General features: G+C 33.8%; 1 protein-coding gene and 1 long non-coding RNA gene across 4 annotated transcripts; one reads left to right on the top strand and one right to left on the bottom strand.

Annotated features, from left to right (window-relative positions):
* Positions 1 to 9,393: 9,393 nt before the first annotated feature.
* LOC139502410 (uncharacterized) lies at positions 9,394 to 10,738 on the bottom strand. The gene is made up of 2 exons (XR_011658835.1): positions 10,628 to 10,738; positions 9,394 to 10,080 (listed from the first exon to the last, which is right to left on the bottom strand). It is a non-coding gene; the product is annotated as an uncharacterized lncRNA (long non-coding RNA).
* An 88-nt stretch (positions 10,739 to 10,826) lies between these two features.
* LOC139502409 (alpha-galactosidase A-like) lies at positions 10,827 to 20,755 on the top strand. Of its 3 annotated transcripts, none has more exons than XM_071291856.1 (8): positions 10,827 to 11,084; positions 13,845 to 14,019; positions 15,184 to 15,361; positions 16,619 to 16,787; positions 17,339 to 17,418; positions 18,406 to 18,567; positions 18,891 to 19,100; positions 20,351 to 20,755. In XM_071291856.1, exons 2-8 carry the CDS (start codon positions 13,859 to 13,861, stop codon positions 20,609 to 20,611), a joined length of 1,221 nt encoding a protein of 406 aa, XP_071147957.1. In that variant the 5' UTR covers positions 10,827 to 11,084; positions 13,845 to 13,858; the 3' UTR covers positions 20,612 to 20,755. The 3 variants fall into 3 exon arrangements, with proteins under 3 accessions (XP_071147957.1, XP_071147958.1, XP_071147959.1); XM_071291857.1 differs by having other exon boundaries at positions 10,829 to 10,901; XM_071291858.1 differs by lacking the exon at positions 13,845 to 14,019 and having other exon boundaries at positions 10,908 to 11,084.
* Positions 20,756 to 22,134: the final 1,379 nt, after the last annotated feature.

Genomic DNA, 22,134 nt, shown 5'->3' with positions numbered 1-22,134 from the left:
TCTCTGTCCGGCCTTTTTATTTTCCACTCTATTCGGTCCTGCCTTTTTTTTTTTATTAGTTTATCCTGACTTTTTTTACCTAAATTGTCATCCTGCCTTTTTTTTTGCAAAGTGTCTCATCCTGCCTTTTTTTTTACTCAAAACTTCTGTCCTGCCTATTTTTTTCAAATTTCATCCTAGCCCCCCCATAAAAATCAAATGGTAGCTCCCTTATGACCATTTACAGAAGCAAAGCTCCGGACATGTAAAATTTTGTTGCGAACAAACAAATGACTTTTTACATGGAGATTTTCCCTTCAATGAAAACACAAGATCCTGCATGAATTCTGCTGACATATACCCTTTGAAATACACGGTGTGTAATGACTCATTTAACTCTCACCATCCGTATTCTAAAATTGACGGAATAGGGGGTTTGGCAATGTGTAATGCGGTCCAAATTTTTAGTTTGAATCGAAGTAAGTAAAACATGCTGCTTCAGTGTCGCCTCACGGGGAGATAATTTGACTCAACTTACATCTTTTCTGGTGGCAAGCTTGATGCGCATTTGATAATTATTATGATTGGATGGTTTCAAAGAGATTTTTCAAATCATAAAGCTTTGGAATTAACTTTCATGCCCAAACAAGGGCTTCATCTTTGTCAATATTACAGAAACTCTAATAAAAAAACTTATGAAATAGTCGTGCGTGTCCTTCAAAGTCTTGTAGACAGTTTGCTTACCTACTCCAAACAGAGACGAAGTTGTGTCGCATCCGGTAAGTGCATGTACAACAGGCAATAGTTTACTAATTGTTGGGGAAAGACAGACAAATATACTTGTAGTTAGTGAAGGGTTGTATGTCTCATATATTTATAGTAGTGAACACACAGAACAATCACATTTGTATTAGAGGTCCGTATGATTGTTCTTCCGCTATTTCCCATTTCTCTAAACTTCGAGTTTAAGGCATTAAGTTTCGGCCTCCTCTTGATCATGAGTGCTAGACAAGTTAAGAAAGCCATTGCTGTAACAGTTTTGGTATAAATAACTTTAACAATTTCGGCATTTACACAACGTACTGACAATGTAAAACTCACATGAGGTGGAATCATAGGGGATTTGTCAAAGTGTTCCAGTTAGGAATACTTCTCTCCTAAATAATCTGATGCATGGAAGCTGTAGACTTTTTGCGGCGTTTCCTTTCGACAGACTTCATAGAGTTGTTCATGTCGTAGCGGTCAAAAACATCTGCAACATCTGCTTTTGTGTGCGTTGTAGAAATTCATTGGGACATATTTTTTAATAGCTTCAAGGTCACCGAATGTTTTACCTTTCTTAACATCAATACATGATCTCTTATGTAAGTTGTGAGTGATGATGCAAAGGAAGGCAGGGAAAGCCCACAAGTGACTTCAGATTTTAATTGCCTCACAAAATCAGACTTGCATGACTTTCTCATGGTGCCGTCATCTTGAAAAAGAAAAATTGGAATGGAACATACAGGGTGCGATAGCACATGTTCTATGGTAACATCATCCCTACCTTTTGACAAAATCAGTGCACGTCTAAATACAAGTTATGGATTTATGAGACCTAAAAGTATTTCCCCCAAATTCAAATCTAAGGTTTGTTTGTGTCATGTTGTCATGTTAGCAAACGTTTTTAGTTTTGCCTTTGATATTGAACTATAAAACTCCGTACTGATCTAAAGAAAGAGCACACGTGATGAAATGTTTAGACATGTTCAAGCCTTCCTCGACAGCGGTGAGCAAAGAATCTCGAATAACCCTTGTAGCATGCATTCTAGAAGAGATATTGATATGACATGGAGGATGGGATTCCACAACAAAGGGATCAGATCAGTCATGGTTCTTTCAGATGGTCCACAATGGCAATAACATGTTCTTCATCTCTTTTCATTGCTGTTAATTTTGTTTCCTCTTGTGAATTTGCATTATTTATAGCCCCTTTCAGCGTTACATAACTAAGGGATTCTAGGAAATGTCTAGTAAGGGTCCATCTAACAAGCGCAGACTTTTGATTTGTTATTCCTACTGTACAGTGCCACCTGATCCCCCTGAGGCTTTTATAACGTCTTTTCTATTGCCATGTCGGTCCATGTACCGTTAAAATGTCCAGATTTATGTCTAAAGGCAAAGTAGTCATCTATAAAAGGTGTAATTGGTACGGTTGGTAACAAAAAAAAGGTAACATTTGAGATGACGATCTGAAAGAAGTGACCAATTTCCATCTCGTTCTGCTCTTCATTTGACAGCAAATTGTCTACTGCTTCAAGGAACATATCCCAGTATTTGAATGTATGTGATACAGTACATCCCCATTACTTATATGTCTCTATAAGAGGCTGTATATATGAGCTTCGAATAGCTCCGTCATATGAGTGTTAGGACTTGTGTCTTGCTTGAATTGCTAAAATAATGCTTCTGAGATAAATGAATTTGATATTATTGATTAAAAAGGGGATGAAATATCATATAAATGTTAATTATATTACATTTTGCGTTAAAAAAAAATGATAAAATTGAATTGAAACGTACTTATTAAATGCAAAATATTCGTAGTGTTTATCTTTTCCAAAGATTTTTTAAAAACGGGTTAATTTTGCTAAACGTTATTTGAAATCGTTAAAATAAGGTTTAACAACAATGTATATAATAACTGAAATTATATCACGGATTTTATTTTACAATGTAGACCTCAAAACTTTTCTAAGTCGATTTTTCGTTCAAGTAAACTAACGTACTTCAAAGTCCATTTTACGAAAATTGCACCGTACGAATCAGAGACCCAATTTACCTAGGACGGCAATATAAGCTTCTGGCTTGTGTACACACTTAAACATTATTTTGCAAATTTGTTAGGTATAAAAGAATCTACAAAGATATTTTCAGACACTAAATTTGTTTGAAATTGATGATTAAAATTAATAGTGCTATTTAAAATTCATTTCAAACATCTTAAAATAACTATCGTATTCAACATCCATTTAAAATGCATTATCTATGTATCATTTGATTATTATGAAATGAACTATGGACACCAGGGCTGCGTTCAATATCGTAGCAGCTACGTAGTGCTACGTAGATTTTGACTATTGAACGTGTAGCTATAGACTAGTTGTTACATAGATATTGATAGCAGCTGCTTTCGTTTCCGCTTTGTAGAAAATTTAAAAAATCAGCCAGTAAATAACATTGATACAATTAAATCTGTGAAACAGGAAAATGAACGAAGGTGTGCAAAATATCTAATAAAGAGAACATATAGATGGGGGTCTTGGTAAGGGCATCGTTCTGTATCTTTATATTTAAGCACCCAATTATGCCCTATTCTTTTTTTCCCTTTATTCATCAGGTTTTGTCGCTATTATTCTCCACACCCTCATAGATGTATCCCTGTTTACTTTTAAGATACATAAAAAAAAAAATGACAAAATACATGAACAAAGAATTTACCCCAGTTTCAACCCTTTTAATCGCATATATTGTAATACAGTTTGATAATGATTTGTATGTTTATTATAATAACTTTTAAAAGTAGCACAATTTAGGACCACCATGTACCTTAGTTACAACATTAAAAAAACGATATAAAATACATTGTAATACAAAACTACTGAAGCCTCGTTTATATCATTAAACATGTTCAAATTCTGTTCGGTATAATTTCAAACATCCTCCCCTGAACATGTCGAAGATGTCGTCTGTTATAGGTCTAACTAAAGAAGGTTATATTGCAAAAGTTGCAGACGACTACAGAGCACACTTAATGTACTATTTGTCATGCGCAAGCTCGTGCATTGGCATCGAAGACATTGGTTCGATTCATGGATTATGGCCGTTTTACTCTTAACCTCGGAGAAACGGAGGAATTAAGGGCATACGATACAGTTTTGATCCCGTATTTACAGTTTGATGAAAATTTCCATATGGGCTATTTTTTGCCTGATTAAATCAAATTGTAGTAATAAAACATATACCTTCATGTGCTACTTTTTGAGTTAAATGAGTTCGAAATTTTGTATATTTACTCAAAATTCGGATTTGTGGCCGTATTTTTCCTTTCGAAAGAAAGACATAACTTATTTGTTTTACGGGTGCTTCTTCCTTGATTTGAAATTATGTAAAGATGGAGGCAATGGATTTTATGACGCCGACGCCAAGTTTTCGGTAGCAAAAAGTGCGTATATTTCAGGAAAAATGAGAAAAATTGGAAGTGTTATGGCTTATTCTGAAAAAGGGGTATTTATTTGTTGGGAAAATCCAATGAAGACTCCTGTGGCAACATTCAAAGGATATTAACATTGTGTTTGAATTTACTTATAATGGTTACGTGTAGAAATGTAAGAACGATACAACATGAAATAGAACAGGAAACACATCGACACATGATAAACTATAGGCATTGTATTTATTTCAAAATGCAAGTACTTTAAATTACAATTAAACAAAAATATGTAGAAAGATATTGTATTGCATTAAATTATCATAATCACATTGTACAATAGTATCCTTTTTTCAATAGTCATGGTTGAGATCTCAAAAACATACGCAACTATTATCAGCACCCGCAGTGCGCATGCGCTAAATTTGATCGCAATCGATATCGATAAATTTACTATAGATTGTTAAAGGAAATATTGAATTTTGGTTAGCTGAAAGTAAACAAAAATAAATATCTTTTTCATTGGCATCACGTTAGAAAATATATTTTCTTAGCTTTCTAATGACATAATTTATAATTGAATCGGGATTGCAGAAGTTACGGCCATTTTCATTTTAAAAAAAGTGGTTCATTCCCTATTACTTCATACAATTCGAAACCAAAAACGTATGCAAAGGAGTTTTCATTCATGAATACATCTTTCACTATTCTTAGAAATAAATTCATTGGCATAAATATATGTTCTTTGCTTTATAATCTTTCCAATGGTATATATTTGGTATTTTAGAAAATTTAATGAATCGGGGCCTTTTTTATCCAAAACTGGAGTTGTTGTCATTATTTGAAGATTGCGAGAAAAATTCTAAGTCCATGGAAGTATTATATTGATATATATAGTACTTCCATTGTCCTACCAAGTAAATCGCTCACAGGTCACAAAAAAAAGTTAAATCTATTTGTACATAAAATATTTATACATTTAATAAAATGTTTTACATCATGAGTTTAAAAATTCAGTAAAGTAAAAGTGCAACTTTTCATTTAAAATAATATTTTTGTCCAGCTGTCATTTTTCATTATTTTTGATAATATAAAATCTTTCACTATTACATTAACTCAGACTTTTGGATGTTTTTCGTGAAGCGTATTAAAAAAATTTGAAATCCCATCTAAAATGGATTTTTTCTTTGCAATTTTCTTACATATCTTTTAAAAAGGTTTTTTTTTTAATAATAAGGCGGCCGTAACTAAACAATTTTTATACTTAAACATGTTAATCTGATTTACATAGAAGTAATAGATACATATTTTATAAATATTATTCTCATGTTTTAAAAAGACCAATTAGTTTTGATGAAACAGGAAAAGTGTCATTATCTTAAATTTTCCAGATGCAGAAGATCTTTTGTAGTAGATGGATTTGGAATGAAATCTTATACGTCAAATTTTCTTTCATCAATTTGATACCTTTTCACTGCTTTTGATTGGCAATATGAATCGCTGTACTATCTTACATGTACATGTGATATATACTAGTCTATTGCTTGTTTGATGCACATTCTCTTTTTATCCACTTAACTTTTAGAAAAATAAATCGCGTAGAACAAAATAAATATTATTTTTTATTTGTCTCCGTCCTTTCAGAAGTTTCTATCTTGAAATATATATTTTTTTTATACTTGTACATTCAGGTAAAATTTGTATTAAAAAGGAAACTTATTTTAATTATTGTTCTGTTAATGTAAAGTTTACGGAGAGCTGTCTCATTGGCACTTATACCAAATCTTCTTGCATTTATATTGTACATGTATTTGCAGAATTTTTATTTATCGAATGAATGAGATAATTTGAATCGTTAAAACATGAAAACAGATGCCTGCGACCCCTGTTGTTTCAATTAGCATGTTCTAAAGATATCTGCGTGAAGTTCACAAATTTCATCAAGTATTTGATCACCTGTTGTGAATTTCAGATAACACTGTTTCCGTGATTAAGACTTTCCTTTACATATCAGTAATATCCCCCCCCCCTTTTAATATAATATTCGGAACATTATTGTATCCACTTTTCTGTGGGACTTTCTTTACGGTTTTAGGCGGCATGCAATTAAATTTTGGGGAAATTTGCTGATTAGTTTGAGAATATCAGTACATAAATTCATTAGAATCATAAGTATGTGCTTCGATTGGCTTATATCTATAAAAATAAAACAAGTACTCTAAGACTATATCATTTTTGTTAGTGAGAGACCTATCCTTCCATCAACGAACATGTCGTGAAGCGTGTATAAATATTGTTGAAAATGAGAAACATGTATCGATAGAGTGTCCATTATAAGATGACCAGCAAACTGATCTTTTTTAGAAAAAAACTTTGTCACTTCGGAACATCCAAACTTAAAAAAAAAACCAATCTAATTTGAGAAATTGTCTATTGTTCTATAGGTAGACAGTGAATGTGATAGAAATGTCAAAATTTGCAAATTTATTTTACGTAGAAGACGCTTTTCACATCGTTAACTTTTGTCTTAACTGGAAGCATTTTTAAAGAAATTTGGATTTTTTTTTTAGCTCTACAAATTTATACTTCTCTTTTTTGCACATAGCAAAATTAAAGCTATTTAAAGGACAATACGTTTATTGTACTGTAGCGTGTTTTCCATTGTGATTTATAAACAAACTGCATCATCGCGGGCAAAAGTACTATAAAAGCATTTAGTGTTAAAGGCCAATTTTGAAATATCTCTCAGAAATCATGGCTGAAAAGTTAGAGAAAATATTAATAAACATACAATTCTGGGAGGTAAAACAAGAGTAAAAGCAGAGACTGAATTTATTCTTTTAATAAAAAATCAAAATGTTGCAATGAGTTTGTGTATGTGTATTCAAACTCTACGTTGTCTCATATTCGTATATGTTTGGTAATCATGATCTCATATTTGTCCTTTTTCGACTTTTTATTTTGTATGTGCGGTTTGATATTCGGTAAAATCGAATTTTATCTTTTGGAAATAAAGTCAGTTTATACAACTCGTATTCATGCGGAAACTAGTATGCTACAATGTCATATATTTATAATATTGTTTACTTAGGGTTGTCAAATTATTTACGAGTGTCAACATTGTCTTTACAAACTCAGCATGTTGTCTTGATAAGATATCACACACAGAAAAGACTGATCAGACGGATAAGAAATCAAAATCATGCGCGATAACTCGTACTGGCTTACACTGAGGAAAATAGTTGGCCATGACATGTTTAACCCAGCCGCATTTTTGCGCCTGTCCAAAGTCTGGAGCCTCTAACCGTTGTAAGTCTTGTATGATTTTTAATTTTAGTTTCTTTAATATATATAGGAGTTAAGTATGACGTCCATTTTTACTGAACTAGTATTCATTTTTGTTTAGTGGCCAGCTGAAGTACGCCTATGCTGCATTACAGACCCCTTGGTGGCATTCGGTTGTTAACTTCTCTTTTGTCGGATTTTTGTCTCTTTTACACATTCACCATTTCCATTCTCAATCTTATTATGGTTAACTTTCACAAATTGCGACTTGGATGGAGAGCTGTCTCATTGGCCCTCATACCACATCTTCTTATATATATATATGAGTCTGAAAGATTGTGTAATCTTTCACAATCTTTCAGACTCATATAATTTTTCCTGTTTGTGTAGTATTGTCAATTTTGATGATCCAATACCTATTAAGTTTACTGGTTGGTAGATTCTTATAGACTCTATATATATATATATATATATATATATATACTAGTATATAAATTTTAACGGTAAAAGTACATATTTGCATGCCGTCAATATCATAAAACAGCTCCCCGGCTTTTCGATGAGTTGACAGACTGAGGAACGTTGACTATCGACTGACGCCCGAATAAGTTAAATCCACTATTTCTTGTTCTTAAAAAGCTTTGAATCAAATGAGACCAGTATGGGATAAACGTCTTTTCCTTTTAAAACACAATTGAGTAAACCATTTTTTTTTTCATTTCCTTGATATTGTACAAAGCCTCCAATTCCTCATCAATTAAGAATGATCATGAAATGAGTTTTGCTGCTATAAAATCAGAAAAATAACTTATCAAACAATGTTTGCACCTGTCCTAAGTCAGGAATCTGATGTACAGTAGTTGTCGTTTGTTAATTTAGTTTATATATGTTTCTCGTTTCTTGTATTTTTATATAGTTTAGAACGTTGGTTTTCCCGTTTGAATGGTTTTACATTTGTAATTTTGGGGCCCTTTATAGCTTGTTGTTCGGTGTGAGCCAAGGCTCCGTGTTGAAGGCCGTACCTTGACCTATAATGGTTTACTTTTATAAATTGTTATTTGGATGGAGAGTTGTCTCATTGGCACTCATACCACATTTTCCTACACCTAATCACCTCTTCTTCGAATAAAATATATACTGGCAAATGTTATCCGCATAAGGCATATAGAATTTCACTCTTCTGGATAAAATCTACCTGTGAAATATCATGTCTTGAAAAAATGTACTATGACAAATTATCCCCAGGATAAAATAGCACAGAGGAAGACATAAACTGTTTAACGAATAAATGAATCAGTATAACATTTATCTTAACACGGCTGGTAATCTACACACGCAGAACATTTGGTTCTGCAATGAAAACCGTGAGAGGATTTTCCGGTTGTGATTGAGTGGAGTAATTGTCACCGCTTCAAACGGAATGTACATTTCTAAATCTCAATTTTCTTATTCAACTGATCAAAATATTGAAAATCAGAGAATGCTATGCTGTGGTGAATACTTTAACGAAGAGATACATGTATCATTTACTGTTGTACGTAGAGTTGAACTCCTACAAAATCAGTTGCCCCACGAAAAATTGCCTAAAAAAGTGACATTTCAATTTTGAAATGGTTCTATTTACGGACCTACAAGTTCAAATTTAGTTTTTTTTTAGGGCAATGGGTATGAATGTTGTTTTTGGCGGCATGAACGCTGTCCGGTGTTGATAGACGTCTTAATATTTCCAAAAACTACATTTTTTCATTATGTCATGCGTGAGGGGATCGGTTCTGATTGAGGACATCGTAAATGCGTGAGGGGAAGTACAAATTATATCTTTATATTCAAGCTATGAGTCGTAGAAATTTACCTAAATTAGGATACATTGTTCATTAAAAAACACATAATAATTATTATGTGTGCTTAGAAAAGTTTATGAGATTGAATTATGAAATAAATTGTGGGAACCTAGATTTAATAATATGTTTCACGAAGAATAAAAACAAAAAATGTTAACTTGTCAAGAATAACCAAAAATACTGCAGAGATGTTGGGGAGTATCTCATTCGTCTTGATTCGTCCTTTTCAAACCATTAAACAATGTCCAAAAACAGGTCGAATGCAATGTTGTTTAAAGGAAAACGTCCACTCTGTACTAATGGGAAAAAAAATCAAAAATCTTTCCCTTTTCCCTACGTCTGAGAGTTTATCTAAAGCACTTTAAAAAAACTTTATATTCTTCCTCAAGGTCTTCCATGTGGTCTTTCTCGTGGTCTACTACGTGGTCTTCTTCTATGACTTCTTCCTTGTCTAATACATGCACTTCCTTACGGTCCTCCTCGAGATTATCTTGGCTTTCATCGATGTTTGTGAATAATAAATATTGTATATCTGCCTTTTTTTTCGAAAATTTCGTGATTTTGGGTGAACAGATTACGTCTAATATAAATAGGTGTTGAAGTTTTGATCGGAGATATACTTTTCTCAAATAAATGTGGTGGTTTCTGTGACGTATATTTGACGACAGGATTACTCCCAGAGGGTTTAGTTCGCTTCGAGGGCGGGGATAACTTGTATCTCCATGGCTATTTGTAGAGAGTCAATTTCAGTCCTCTTTTCCTTTTTCCTTTGAACAATGGCATTTTCTGAAATTGAACAAGCAATTAATAGTTTGATTTCATTGAATCAGTGATCAGTTTACATCTATTAAAGTATAAGGATAAATCTGTGCTTTTTAATCAGCATTGATCACATTTATTGAGTCAACAAAAGTCAGAAAGCCAAAGATTAAAAAAATGTGTGTCCTTCCCCTCACGCATTCACGATGTCCTCAATCAGAACCGATCCCCTCACGCATGACTTAATGAAAAAATGTAGTTTTTGAAATTATTAAGACGTCTATCAACACCGGACACGGTACATGCCGCCAAAAGCAACATTCATACCCATTGCCCGAAAAAAAAACTACATTTGAACTTGTAGGTCTGTAAATAGAACCATTTCAAAATTGAAATGTCACTTTTTTAGGCAATTTCTCGTGGGGCAACTGATTTTGTAAGAGTTCAACTCTACGTACAACAGTGAATGATACATGTATCTCTTCGTTTAAGTATTCACCACAGCATAGCATTCTCTGATTTTCAATATTTTGATCAGTTGAATAAGAAAATTGAGATTTATAAATGTACATACCTTTTGAAGCGGTGACAATTACTCCACTCAAGCACAACCGGAAAATCCTCTCACGGTTTTCATTGCAGAACCAAATGTTCTGCGTGTGTAGATTACCAGCCGTGCTTAATGAAACCTCTTAGTTATTGTTTTTTAAATTTGTCTTTTAACTTCCTGATTAATGAAGCATGTCTCTACCTCATATAGCATGCGAAGCGTAACCGTTTATAAATAAGAACTGTAGTTCACATAAGGACATCTAAGACATCTCATACCGGTATTTGTATTTGATACGGTAAATTATTATGATATAATTTTTAATCGATGCAAGAAAACCTATATCGCAAAGCAGTTAGGTTTATTTTTATGTCGATTTGTGTAGGTTGATATTTTGTATTTTTCGCTGCAAACGATGAAGAACTTGGTATAGGATTTAGCTGAGGGATTTAGTTGTCAGCAAACAAACAAAGAAGCCAAGGTAAAGTGCTTATCATTTTCGTCACAAATGCTTCCACATGAACTTTCAATAATTGAATCATTTTTTTAAAACAGTTATACATTTGCAAATGATTGAATTTTCTATCGTTTATAAAATATAGTCCAAAAGCGGAAGTAAGTTAAATTACTAATATATTTTTAAATCTACCATGCAAATCTATCTTACGACTCTTCTGCATTTCTATATGATAACTCTTGTCTGTATTTGTGTGTGTTCTTAATATTTTTCTGTTTACTTATGCATGAATATTTTGAGAGTTATATTCACGTGAACCCTTTTATACCAATTGACTGTCACTTCTACAGACAAATGCATCTTCGTTCTCCGAATACCTTACGAGAAGATTGTTTAAATATTTTATAGTTCCTGACACATTTATGTAGTCTAAATCGGGATGAAGTCATGTATTTATGATTATTTTGGTTAAGATTTCTTCTTCGTATGTTTGGTCCACAATTATCTGTTCTTTATATTTAAACATCCATTTATTCTCTATTCTTCTAGTTCATTTTTGCCCAAATGGTCTCCATTCTTTATTTTGTTGGTCCTTTTTCTCAAAACTGTAAGTTTGGCCTATTATTTCTATTCTGTAAATCCAATTCATGTAGACACTATAATACTTGGAGAAAGAAAGCAATCATCATTTTCTATTTCATCGTTTTACGATCGATTCCAAACAAATTAAAATAACACCTGTGAATTGTGATTTCCCATTTCTTGTGATGAGTAAAGAGAGTGATGATAGTTATACATTCAAATCAGGATAAACCACTAATAATACAAATTAAACCAGATAAAAACAGTCGCGTATGAGGCCCAATGAACAAATGTAAGTATGTTAGTTGTTTCTTTTTGTGGGACAAAACAATGCGGAGATCATTGGGACATTCATAGGTTTTATAACGCATTAGTCTGTGGGACAAAACAATGCGGAGATCATTGGGACATTCATAAGTTTTATAACGCATTAGTCTCTGGGACAAAACAATGCAGAGATCATTGGGACATTCATAGGTTTTATAACGCATTAGTCAATGGGACAAAACAATGCGGAGATCATTGGGACATTCATAGGTTTTATAACGCATTAGTCGATGGGACAAAACAATGTGGAGATCATAGGGACATTCATAGGTTTTATAACGCATTAGTCTGTGGGACAAAACAATGTGGAGATCATTGGGACATTCATAGGTTTTATAACGCATTAGTCTGTGGGACAAAACAATGCTGAGATCATTGGGACATTCGTAGGTTTTATAACGCATTAGTCTGTGGGACAAAACAATGCGGAGATCATTGGGACATTCATAGGTTTTATAACGCATAAGTCTGTGGGACAAAACAATGTGGAGATCATTGGGACATTCATAGGTTTTATAACGCATTAGTCTGTGGGACAAAACAATGCAGAGATCATTGGGACATTCATAGGTTTTATAACGCATTAGTCTGTGGGACAAAACAATGTTGAGATCATTGGGACATTTATAGGTTTTATAACGCATTAGTCGATGGGACAAAACAATGCAGAGATCATTGGGACATTCATAGGTCTTATAACGCATTAGTCGATGGGACAAAACAATGTGGAGATCATAGGGACATTCATAGGTTTTATAACGCATTAGTCTGTGGGACAAAACAATGTGGAGATCATTGGGACATTCATAGGTTTTATAACGCATTAGTCTGTGGGACAAAACAATGTGGAGATCATTGGGACATTCATAAGTTTTATATCGCATTAGTCTGTGGGACAAAACAATGTGGAGATCATTGGGACATTCATAGGTTTTATAACGCATTAGTCTGTGGGACAAAACAATGTGGAGATCATTGAGACATTCATAGGTTTTATAACGCATTAGTCGATGGGACAAAACAATGCGGAGATCATTGGGACATTCATAGGTTTTATAACGCATTAGTCTGTGGGACAAAACAATGCGGAGATCATTGGGACATTTATAGGTTTTATAACGCATTAGTCTGTGGGACAAAACAATGCGGAGATCATTGGGACATTCGTAGGTTTTATAACGCATTAGTCGATGGGACAAAACAATGCGGAGATCATTGGGACATTTATAGGTTTTATAACGCATTAGTCTGTGGGAAACTGACAATTACAAGACAAAATAAAAAGAAAAAAAATACAACGAAAAGACGAGCAATATATTTCTATTTGTATCCTTCTGCTGAGTTTAGCCCTTTCAACTGATTTTTATAGTTCGGTCTTATATGTTGTACTGTTACACCACTGTCTTAAGTTAAAAGAGGGTTGGGGTCCCGCTAACATGTTTAATCCCGCCACATTCTGTATGTATGTGTCTGTCCCAAGTCAGGAGCCTGTAATTCAGTGGTTGTCGTTTGTTTATGTGTTACATATTTGTTTTTCGTTCATTTTTGATCATAAATAAGGCCGTTAGTTTTCTCGTTTGAATTGTTTTACATTTGTCCTTTCGGGGCCTTTTATAACTGACTATGCGATATGGGCTTTGCTCATTGTTGAAGGTAGTATTGTGACCTATTGTTAATTTCTGTGCCATTTGGTCTCTTGTGGAGAGTTGTCTCATTGGCAAGCATACCACATCTTCATATATATCAATGCAAAAAAATATAAAAAGAAAATGGCATAAAAAAATAAAGACTATAGAAATTAAGGACATCCCATCCAAACCCTCAGAATACCTGGATCCGTCAATGTGTCAAAATATTTGTTTCGATAATTTGCAGATTGACATTGCTAAATGATGATGTTCCCTGTGGCTGTAATTTATAGTGTATTGATAAACTACTTTACCGTAGCTTTGGACAATGGGTTAGCTAGGACTCCTCCAATGGGTTGGATGTCATGGGAAAGATTCCGATGCTTTACCGATTGTGAGGCTGAACCCGATAACTGTATAAGGTAAGTTTGAATATAGACACTTGCTACGACTACGTTGGAACGTAACAACAACAAAACAGCTATTACGGTGGACACTGAAAACCGCAATGTTAGGTTGGGTTACTAACCCATTGATTACGAACGTTATGGTTTATGTTTATGTTTGAGTGACATTGCGTTATTGATTTTTTTATCCTTTATTAAATCCTGCCACAATGGTTTACACATAGCGTTTATACATCAGCGTTTCGATGCTACGGGATGTGTGTCTTTTGATTTATTCATTGCGCGCGTATCTGTTGTAAACACACCTAAGATAATAGGTTTCTAATTAAGTACGCAAGATTTGTGTTTCTTCTACTTAAGCTTCATTGATCAGTTATGCTCAAATCAAAACAGTTAGAAATTAAAGCAATATCAAGCACAAATGTAGATGAGAGCCGTGGTTTAGTGGTTAGTGCATAGGACTACAAACACAAAGGTTCCTGGTTCAATTCCCGTTCCGGGGACAAGTTAAAATACCAGTGAGTGAATTTTAAATTTAAGCCTCTTCCTTACTTAACAATTTGCGAGTATGGTATTGAGAAACGATGCCGGTTGTTCTTTAAAGGGGTGATAAATGGGTGACGCGTGTCAAGAGTAAGCAAAATATTATGGACATAACCGACACACTACTTGTAGATTTCGAAAAGAGCAGACTAATCAGTACCGCTACATGTAGATTTCGAAAAGAGCAGACTAATCAGTACCGCTACATGGCAGCACTCGCACCAGCAAAGTGTAAAGGGATTAATTTAAGTTGTATTAACTTGTTTTCCGATCCACTATAGATAAATATGCTTACATTAACCGTGATTTCACAGTTTACTCTTCCGGAGCACCTGAGATCACTCCAAGTTTTTTGTGGGGTTCGTGTTGCTTAGTCTTTAGTTTTCTATGTTGTGTCTTCTGTACTATAATTTGTCTGTTTGTCTTTTTATTTTTAGCCATGGCGTTGTCAGTTTATTTTCTATCTATGAGTTTGACTCTCTCCTTTTGTATCTTTCGTCCCTCTTTTACAAATTACTGTTGTTATGCTAGCTGAATTAAGATTGACGATTGCAAATAAAGGCAGCTGCTCTAATGAGAAAATTGTAATTGTTTGCGTTTGATACATACAAATGAAATTATATATGATTGTTTCAGCGCAAAGCTGTTGATGCAAATGGCTGATCAGATGGTAGATGGCGGGTATCTTGATGCTGGTTATGAGTACTTGGCGGTTGACGATTGCTGGATGGCACATCAGAGAAATAGCACTGACGGGAGATTAATGGCAGACCCACTAAGATTCCCTGGTGGTATGAAACCTGTCATAGACTACGTATGTACATATAAATGCCATTGGGTTTTAAATTCTAAAATCCAAAAAAGTATTCCCTGACAATATATGTACAAATCTTAAAACGATGAATTTCATTGTTTATCTAAATTTAATTCAAAATAAATAGAAAAAAATAATCCATGAGCTGCCTTGAGAGAAAAAAAAGCAGTAAGCACAAACCAGTTAGTGGGTAATTGTGACACTCTGTTCAAAGAAACTTACATATGTTAGAGAATTTTCCCATCCCTGAAATGATACCTTTAACAATGATTGGTATAATACTGCGCACAATGCCTGGAATGATACCATGCGAAATGCCTGGAATGGTACGATGTGAAATGTCTGGAATTATACCATGTGCAAATGCTGAGATGTATACCATGCACATTGCCTGGAATTATACCACTTAGTCAAATATCACCAGTTATTACATTCCAGAGTCATATATATAGCAGATTTCTCGGCAAGGAATTTAATAACACTCTGTAGACTGTCTGATATTTTGTACAGTAAACCAAACTCTCGGTAGTTTTTCTACACCATTTAACTTGGCTTACAAATTTCACTTAAATATTTCTTTCTCCTTATTGTTATCAATTTCTATACTTTTTACTCTGCTTAATAGTAGAACTGAGAATTGACACAAGGAATGTCTCAAAGAGACAACAACCCAACCAAATAACAGCAAACAGCTCAAGGCCATCAATGGGTCTTTAACACAGCGAGAAAATTATTCAGTATTTTTAACTATCTAGCTGTCGCTTAAAAAATCTTAAAGCAACATATCATCAAATACAGCATAGAAATCCCTTAGTCATATGTTTTAGGAAAAGGATAAAGGAAGTTTCATGTCTCGCTCCTTTTGGAGTTCGTGAGGGTCTGGATGGGGTGCCTTTCATTTCTATATTCTTTATTTTTGTATGTAATTTTTCTCTGTTCTTTATACTTCAGCACTCTACTATTCTCTCAATTTTTGTGTGTATATTTTATTTTCATCTATTCTTTATATTTTTTGCTTTTTATTCTGCACTTCGTGTTCATTGGTCTATATTATATTAACCCAAACCCGACCCTCGTTCGTGCGATTATTACAATTGTTTTTGTTATCTTATTGTCTTTTCTAATTTATTTTTTTTTACGAAATTTGAACATCGGTAAGCTACTATTGCCTAAATATATAATATTATCTAGCTAACTAAGCTTAGTTTCTAAAGGTTTTAAATGAATTGGAAATAAATTGATTGATGTTACTTTTAGATTCACTCCAAAGGTCTAAAGTTTGGTCTTTATGGTGATGTTGGTTCAAAGACGTGTCAAGGTTACCCTGGAAACGAATTCTATATACCTCTGGATGCTGAGACTTATGCTTCGTGGGGTGTGGACATGTTAAAAATAGATTGTTGTTACGCATCACATAGTGTTGAGGGTAAGTTAGTGAATTAAAATGTATAACGATTCTAGCGCAATAGCACAATACTGCCCATTATCCAGAAATCTTCATTTGCATAGACTTAGTGGTGCGCAATAGCGAGAAATGTCAAATTGCACAATAGAAAAAATCTTTAAATGAACAGAATTGCTCAATCTTCACTTGAAAAATTATACAAATATTTCAATCATTTTGTCAAAAATTTGATCAGGATCCAAATTCAGACAGTGTCAAGCTTGAATATTGTGCCAAAACTTTCAACAACTGTTCAAGGTTCGACCTCTGCTGTCGTATCAGGCTGCGTTTGACGAAGCATTTAATTGATGTGTGATCACTTGGCCATTTTTATAGTGATCATTTGGTTATCAGACTATGTATTTCATGATTATTTGATAATTTGATAACCTAGGACTGTATTTTTGATTATTTGATAACCTTTTAACAAAATAATGAATCACTATATGATTATATTGGCAAAAAGTTGTGATTATGTTATTCCTTTGACACCCCATGAGGTGCCTCATTATAAAGAATTTTGTATGTTTCAGGTATTGAAGTGATGGGATTTTTCCTGAACAAAACTGAGCGACCATTTTTATATGTTTGTTGTAGTTGTGCTAACCCTCAAGTAAGTATTGAAAAGATGAAAATTAAAAAGAAAACCACTAGGAATAGTCAAATATTGCTTCAATCAATTACCTTATCGATATGCTTGCACCCATTTGCGTCAATTTATTAACTAATCTATATGTATGCACTCATTAGATTCAACCAATCGATACACATTTATTTATCATCGTTGTCGTCAATCAATTAACCAATTGATATTTTTTAACCCATTGGTGTCAACAGTTACTAATCAACATAATGATATGTATGCGCCCATTTGTGTGAATCGATTAGCCAATCAATATGTATGTACCATCATTGAAGTCAATCAGTCAACCAATCAATATGTATGTACCATCATTAACGTCAATCATTCAACCAATCAATATGTATGTACCATCACTGACGTCAATCAATCAACCAATCAATATGTATGTACCATCATTGACGTCAATTAATCAACGAATCAATATGTATGTACCATCCTTGACGTCAATCAATCAAACAATCAATCAACCAATCAATCAATATGTTTGCACCATCATTGGCGTCAATCAATCAACCAATCAATAAGATATGACATAACAAGAATGTGTCCCCAGTACACGGATGCCCCATCCGCACTATCATTTTCTATGTTCAGTGGACCGTGAAAATGGGGTTAAATCTCTAATTTGGAATTAAAATTAGAAAGATCATATCATACAGAACATATGTACTAAGTTTCAAGTTGATTAGACTTCAACTTCATCAAAAACTACCTCGACCAAAAACTTTAACCTGAAGCGGGACAGACGGACGAACGAACGAACGGACGGACGAACGAACGGACGGACGAACGGACGGACGAACGGACGCACAGACCAGAAAACATAATGCCCATAAATGGGGCATAAAAAAAGAATACTGATTTATTAATTAAATCTAACCAAAGTAGTAAACCAGTATTGATATTGAAATGATTAACAGTACTTTTTTTCACTTCAATACTAAATGCTTTCCATAGGGAACTTATACTCCTGGTGCAAATACGTGTAATACAGTGAGATCGTATATGGATGTACAAGATAGCTGGGAAAATGTATACCAAATCATTAGTTTCTATGGTAATAAGACAGAGGAGTTCATTGATTCCGCAGGACCGGGTCATTGGCACGATGCTGACATGGTAAATATCAGTTGGGTATCAAATTCAGTGACAGCAATGTTTATACACATTTTAATAGTATAGCAACGATAATTTTGATTGAAATATTACTGCGAATTGTATAACATGCCTTTCTGATTTTTTTTCTGTACAGTTATTAGTTGGTTTTTATTTTCTGAAAAGTTGTTAGTTTGTCTTTATTTTTCTATATACAATTAGTAGTTAGTATTTATTTTCTGTACAGTAACATTAGTCAGTAGTTGTTTTTATTTTCTGAGTAGTTAGTTGTTGGTTTTTATTTATCTATACAGTAAGTACATTGTAGTTGCTTTTTTTCTGTACAGTTAGTTGTTGGAGACTATGGTTTAAGTCTGAATCAACAGAAGATCCAGATGGGTATGTGGGCTCTGTTTGCGTCACCTCTATTTATGTCTGTAGACCTAAGGGAAATTGATAACGAGTCAAAGAAGATATTATTGAACAAAGAAGTAATAGCCATTAGTCAAGATCCACTTGGTATACAAGGAAGACGAATGTTTAAATATCCTGTCCGAGTAAGTATGGTTCCACGTTTAGGTACAATGCATTGCAGTAAATTCGTAGAGAACACAACGTTGGGACGTCACTTATTTCTTATATTGTAAACTTAAGACTTTGTGACGTGTCCCTTGTATACTTTGGCATTCTTCAGATCGATTGCAAATTATGACATGCAACGTTTTCTTTGACATTTTGGTGCCGTGACCAGGATTGACTTTACAAGAGCACTACATGTAAGGGATGAACACAAGCATATAACCTTCAGCTATGTGTGCTTAAATACATGTGCGTTTAAGAGTAACATTCATCATATTATTGGTATTTTAATGGAGCAAAGAAAGCAATATGAAAATCAGGATACTTCACATCATATGTGGTCCTCGAATTTGTCATTATTTTTTGAAATTTCATGAACGGTTCACATAGTTATTTTTGTTGATAAACTTTAACCTTAGACTGTATCTTAAAGTTAACTACAAATATAATAAGCCTTTTTATCGGGTTAGAACAGGAAATAAGAAAAAAAAAGTTTCAAATATTTTCTATCGATACTTTTTAATAATAAAAAAGCTTCTGGCCAAGTTTTGAAATACTCCATAAAGGTTTGACCAAGTTATTGATGTTTCAAACACTTTGGCCACTAACTAATGCCGATGGAATATACCATCGCTAAGTAAAATATCACAGACATGACAAAAAAGAGCAATACTATTAAAAATGTTAAAGCCAATCAAAAATTGTAACACTGTGATAAACACCAAGGTGACAAGAATGTGACTTTTTAAGTCCCTATAATATTACATCGAAAAAGAATAAACTTTCGCTAATGCAAGCAAATCGTGAATGCATATTAGTTCTGCCAATTTAACTTTTCATGAAGCAAATGTGTGAATGCATATTAGTTCTGCCAATTTAACTTTTCATGAAGCAAATGTGTGGGATTTTGCTAAAATTGTAAGGATCAAAGAGGGAAAAAAATGATCGAAGGAAATGCCGCCAAATAAGCATGACAATGCGTGAAAATTGGCAGCTCTGAATATATGTTTTCAGGCGATAAATGCAAATTGACCGTTTGTTTTCCCGTTTGAATGGTTTTACACTAGTAATTTTGGGGTCCTTTATAGCTTGTTGTTTGGTGTGAGCCAAGGCTCCGTGCTGAAGGCCATACATTGACCTATAATGGTTTACTTTTATAAATTGTTTTTTGGATGGAGAGTTGTCTCATTGGCGCTCACACTACATCTTCCTATATAATATTTTTCAGCAAGGTAACGTGGAAGGTTGGTTAAGACCGCTGTCTCCAGCAGGAAGGTATGCTGTAGGAATACTGAATTCTAACAACTTTGGATGGCTACAATACGTAAATAAGACACTGAGCGATTTTGGCCTTACAAATCAAAAGGGATATGATTTGATGGAGGTGTTCACAGGAAAGAAATATGGACCATATAAGCCTTTAGATGAACTTATCTTAAAAATGGAACCAACTTCATTGTTTTTGGCAGTGGCAGTTCCTCTGAGTTAATACTTGAAGCACTTTTTATATTGATAACATTTGTTCTTTATACATTTGCTCATAGGTATATTTCATATAATAGATGAATAATTGTGTTATGTGATTACAAGTTGGCTTATGTTCTATTTAAGTTGTACAAATAAACGTTATTTTTAACCATATTTTGTCATTTCTGAGACAAGTTCCTTGAGAACCAGTAACTTTGGTGGTTGTTTATAAGCGACCGATACTTGATCCTTTCACCATTTCGCTATTTATACATGATATGCCACACCTTCACTATTTCACTATTTAAGATATGCCACAGTAAACAAGATGAACACATGGACTCTATCATAGACCAGTTCCATGTATTAGAATCAACAATATATGACACCAAATCTACACTAAATATAACACAGTAAAACAAGATCAACACATTGACTCTATCATAGACCACTTCAATGTAATAGGTATAGCTATACATGACACCAAGTCTACACAAGATATCGCACAGTAAACAAGATCAACACATGGACTCTATCATAGACCAGTTCCATGTAATAGGTACATCAATATATGACACCAAGTCTACACAAGATATAACAGTAAAACAAGACCAACACAAAAACTCTATCATAGACCAGTTCCATGTAATAGGTACATCAATATATGACACCAAGTCTACACAAGATATATTTACACGGTAAAACAAGATCAACACATGGACTCTATCATAGACAAGTTCCATGTAATATGAACAGCAATATATGACACCAAGTCTACACAAGAAATAACACAGTCAAACAAGATCAACACATGGACTCTATCATAGACCAGTTCTATGTAAAAGGAACAGCAATATATGACACCAAGTCTACACAAATTATAAAACAGTAAAACAAAATCAATGCATGGACTATATCATGTACATCATAGGCAAGTTCCATGTAATAGGAACAGCAATGTATGACACCAAATCTACACAAGATATAACACAGTCAAACAAGATCAACACATAGACTCTATCATAGACCAGTGACCTGTAATATCAACAGCAATATATGACACCAAATATACACAAGATATAACACAGTAAAACAAGATCAACACATGGACTCTATCATAGACCAGTTCCATGTAATAGGTACATCAATATATGACACCAAGTCTACACAAGATATAACAGTAAAACAAGACCAACACTAAAACTCTATCATAGACCAGTTCCATGTAATAGGTACAGCAATATATGACACCAAGTCTACACAAGATATAAAACAGTAAAACAAGATCAACACATGGACTCTATCATAGACCAGTTCCATGTAATAGGTACAGCAATATATGACACCAAGTCTACACAAGATATAACAGTAAAACAAGACCAACACATGGACTCTATCATAGACCAGTTCCATGTAATAGGTACAGCAATATATGACACCAAGTCTACACAAGATATAAAACAGTAAAACAAGATCAACACATGGACTCTATCATAGACCAGTTCCATGTAGTAGGTACAGCAATATATGACACCAAGTCTACAC

The sequence above is a fragment of the Mytilus edulis genome, chromosome 14 (genome assembly GCF_963676685.1).
Source record: "Mytilus edulis chromosome 14, xbMytEdul2.2, whole genome shotgun sequence".
NCBI classification, from domain to species: Eukaryota; Metazoa; Mollusca; class Bivalvia; order Mytilida; family Mytilidae; genus Mytilus; species Mytilus edulis.
Note: the sequence above shows the minus strand (reverse complement) of the source record. Positions and strands in the feature narration are given on the sequence as shown.

Excerpts from the sequence above, each read along its gene's own strand:
- LOC139502409 (XM_071291856.1), top strand. The coding sequence starts at position 13,859 with ATGATGATGTTCCCTGTGGCTGTAATTTATAGTGTATTGATAAACTAC. Across the intron at positions 14,020-15,183 it reads GAACCCGATAACTGTATAAG|CGCAAAGCTGTTGATGCAAA; the intron begins GTAAGTTTGAAT and ends TGATTGTTTCAG. Across the intron at positions 16,788-17,338 it reads CGCATCACATAGTGTTGAGG|GTATTGAAGTGATGGGATTT; the intron begins GTAAGTTAGTGA and ends TGTATGTTTCAG.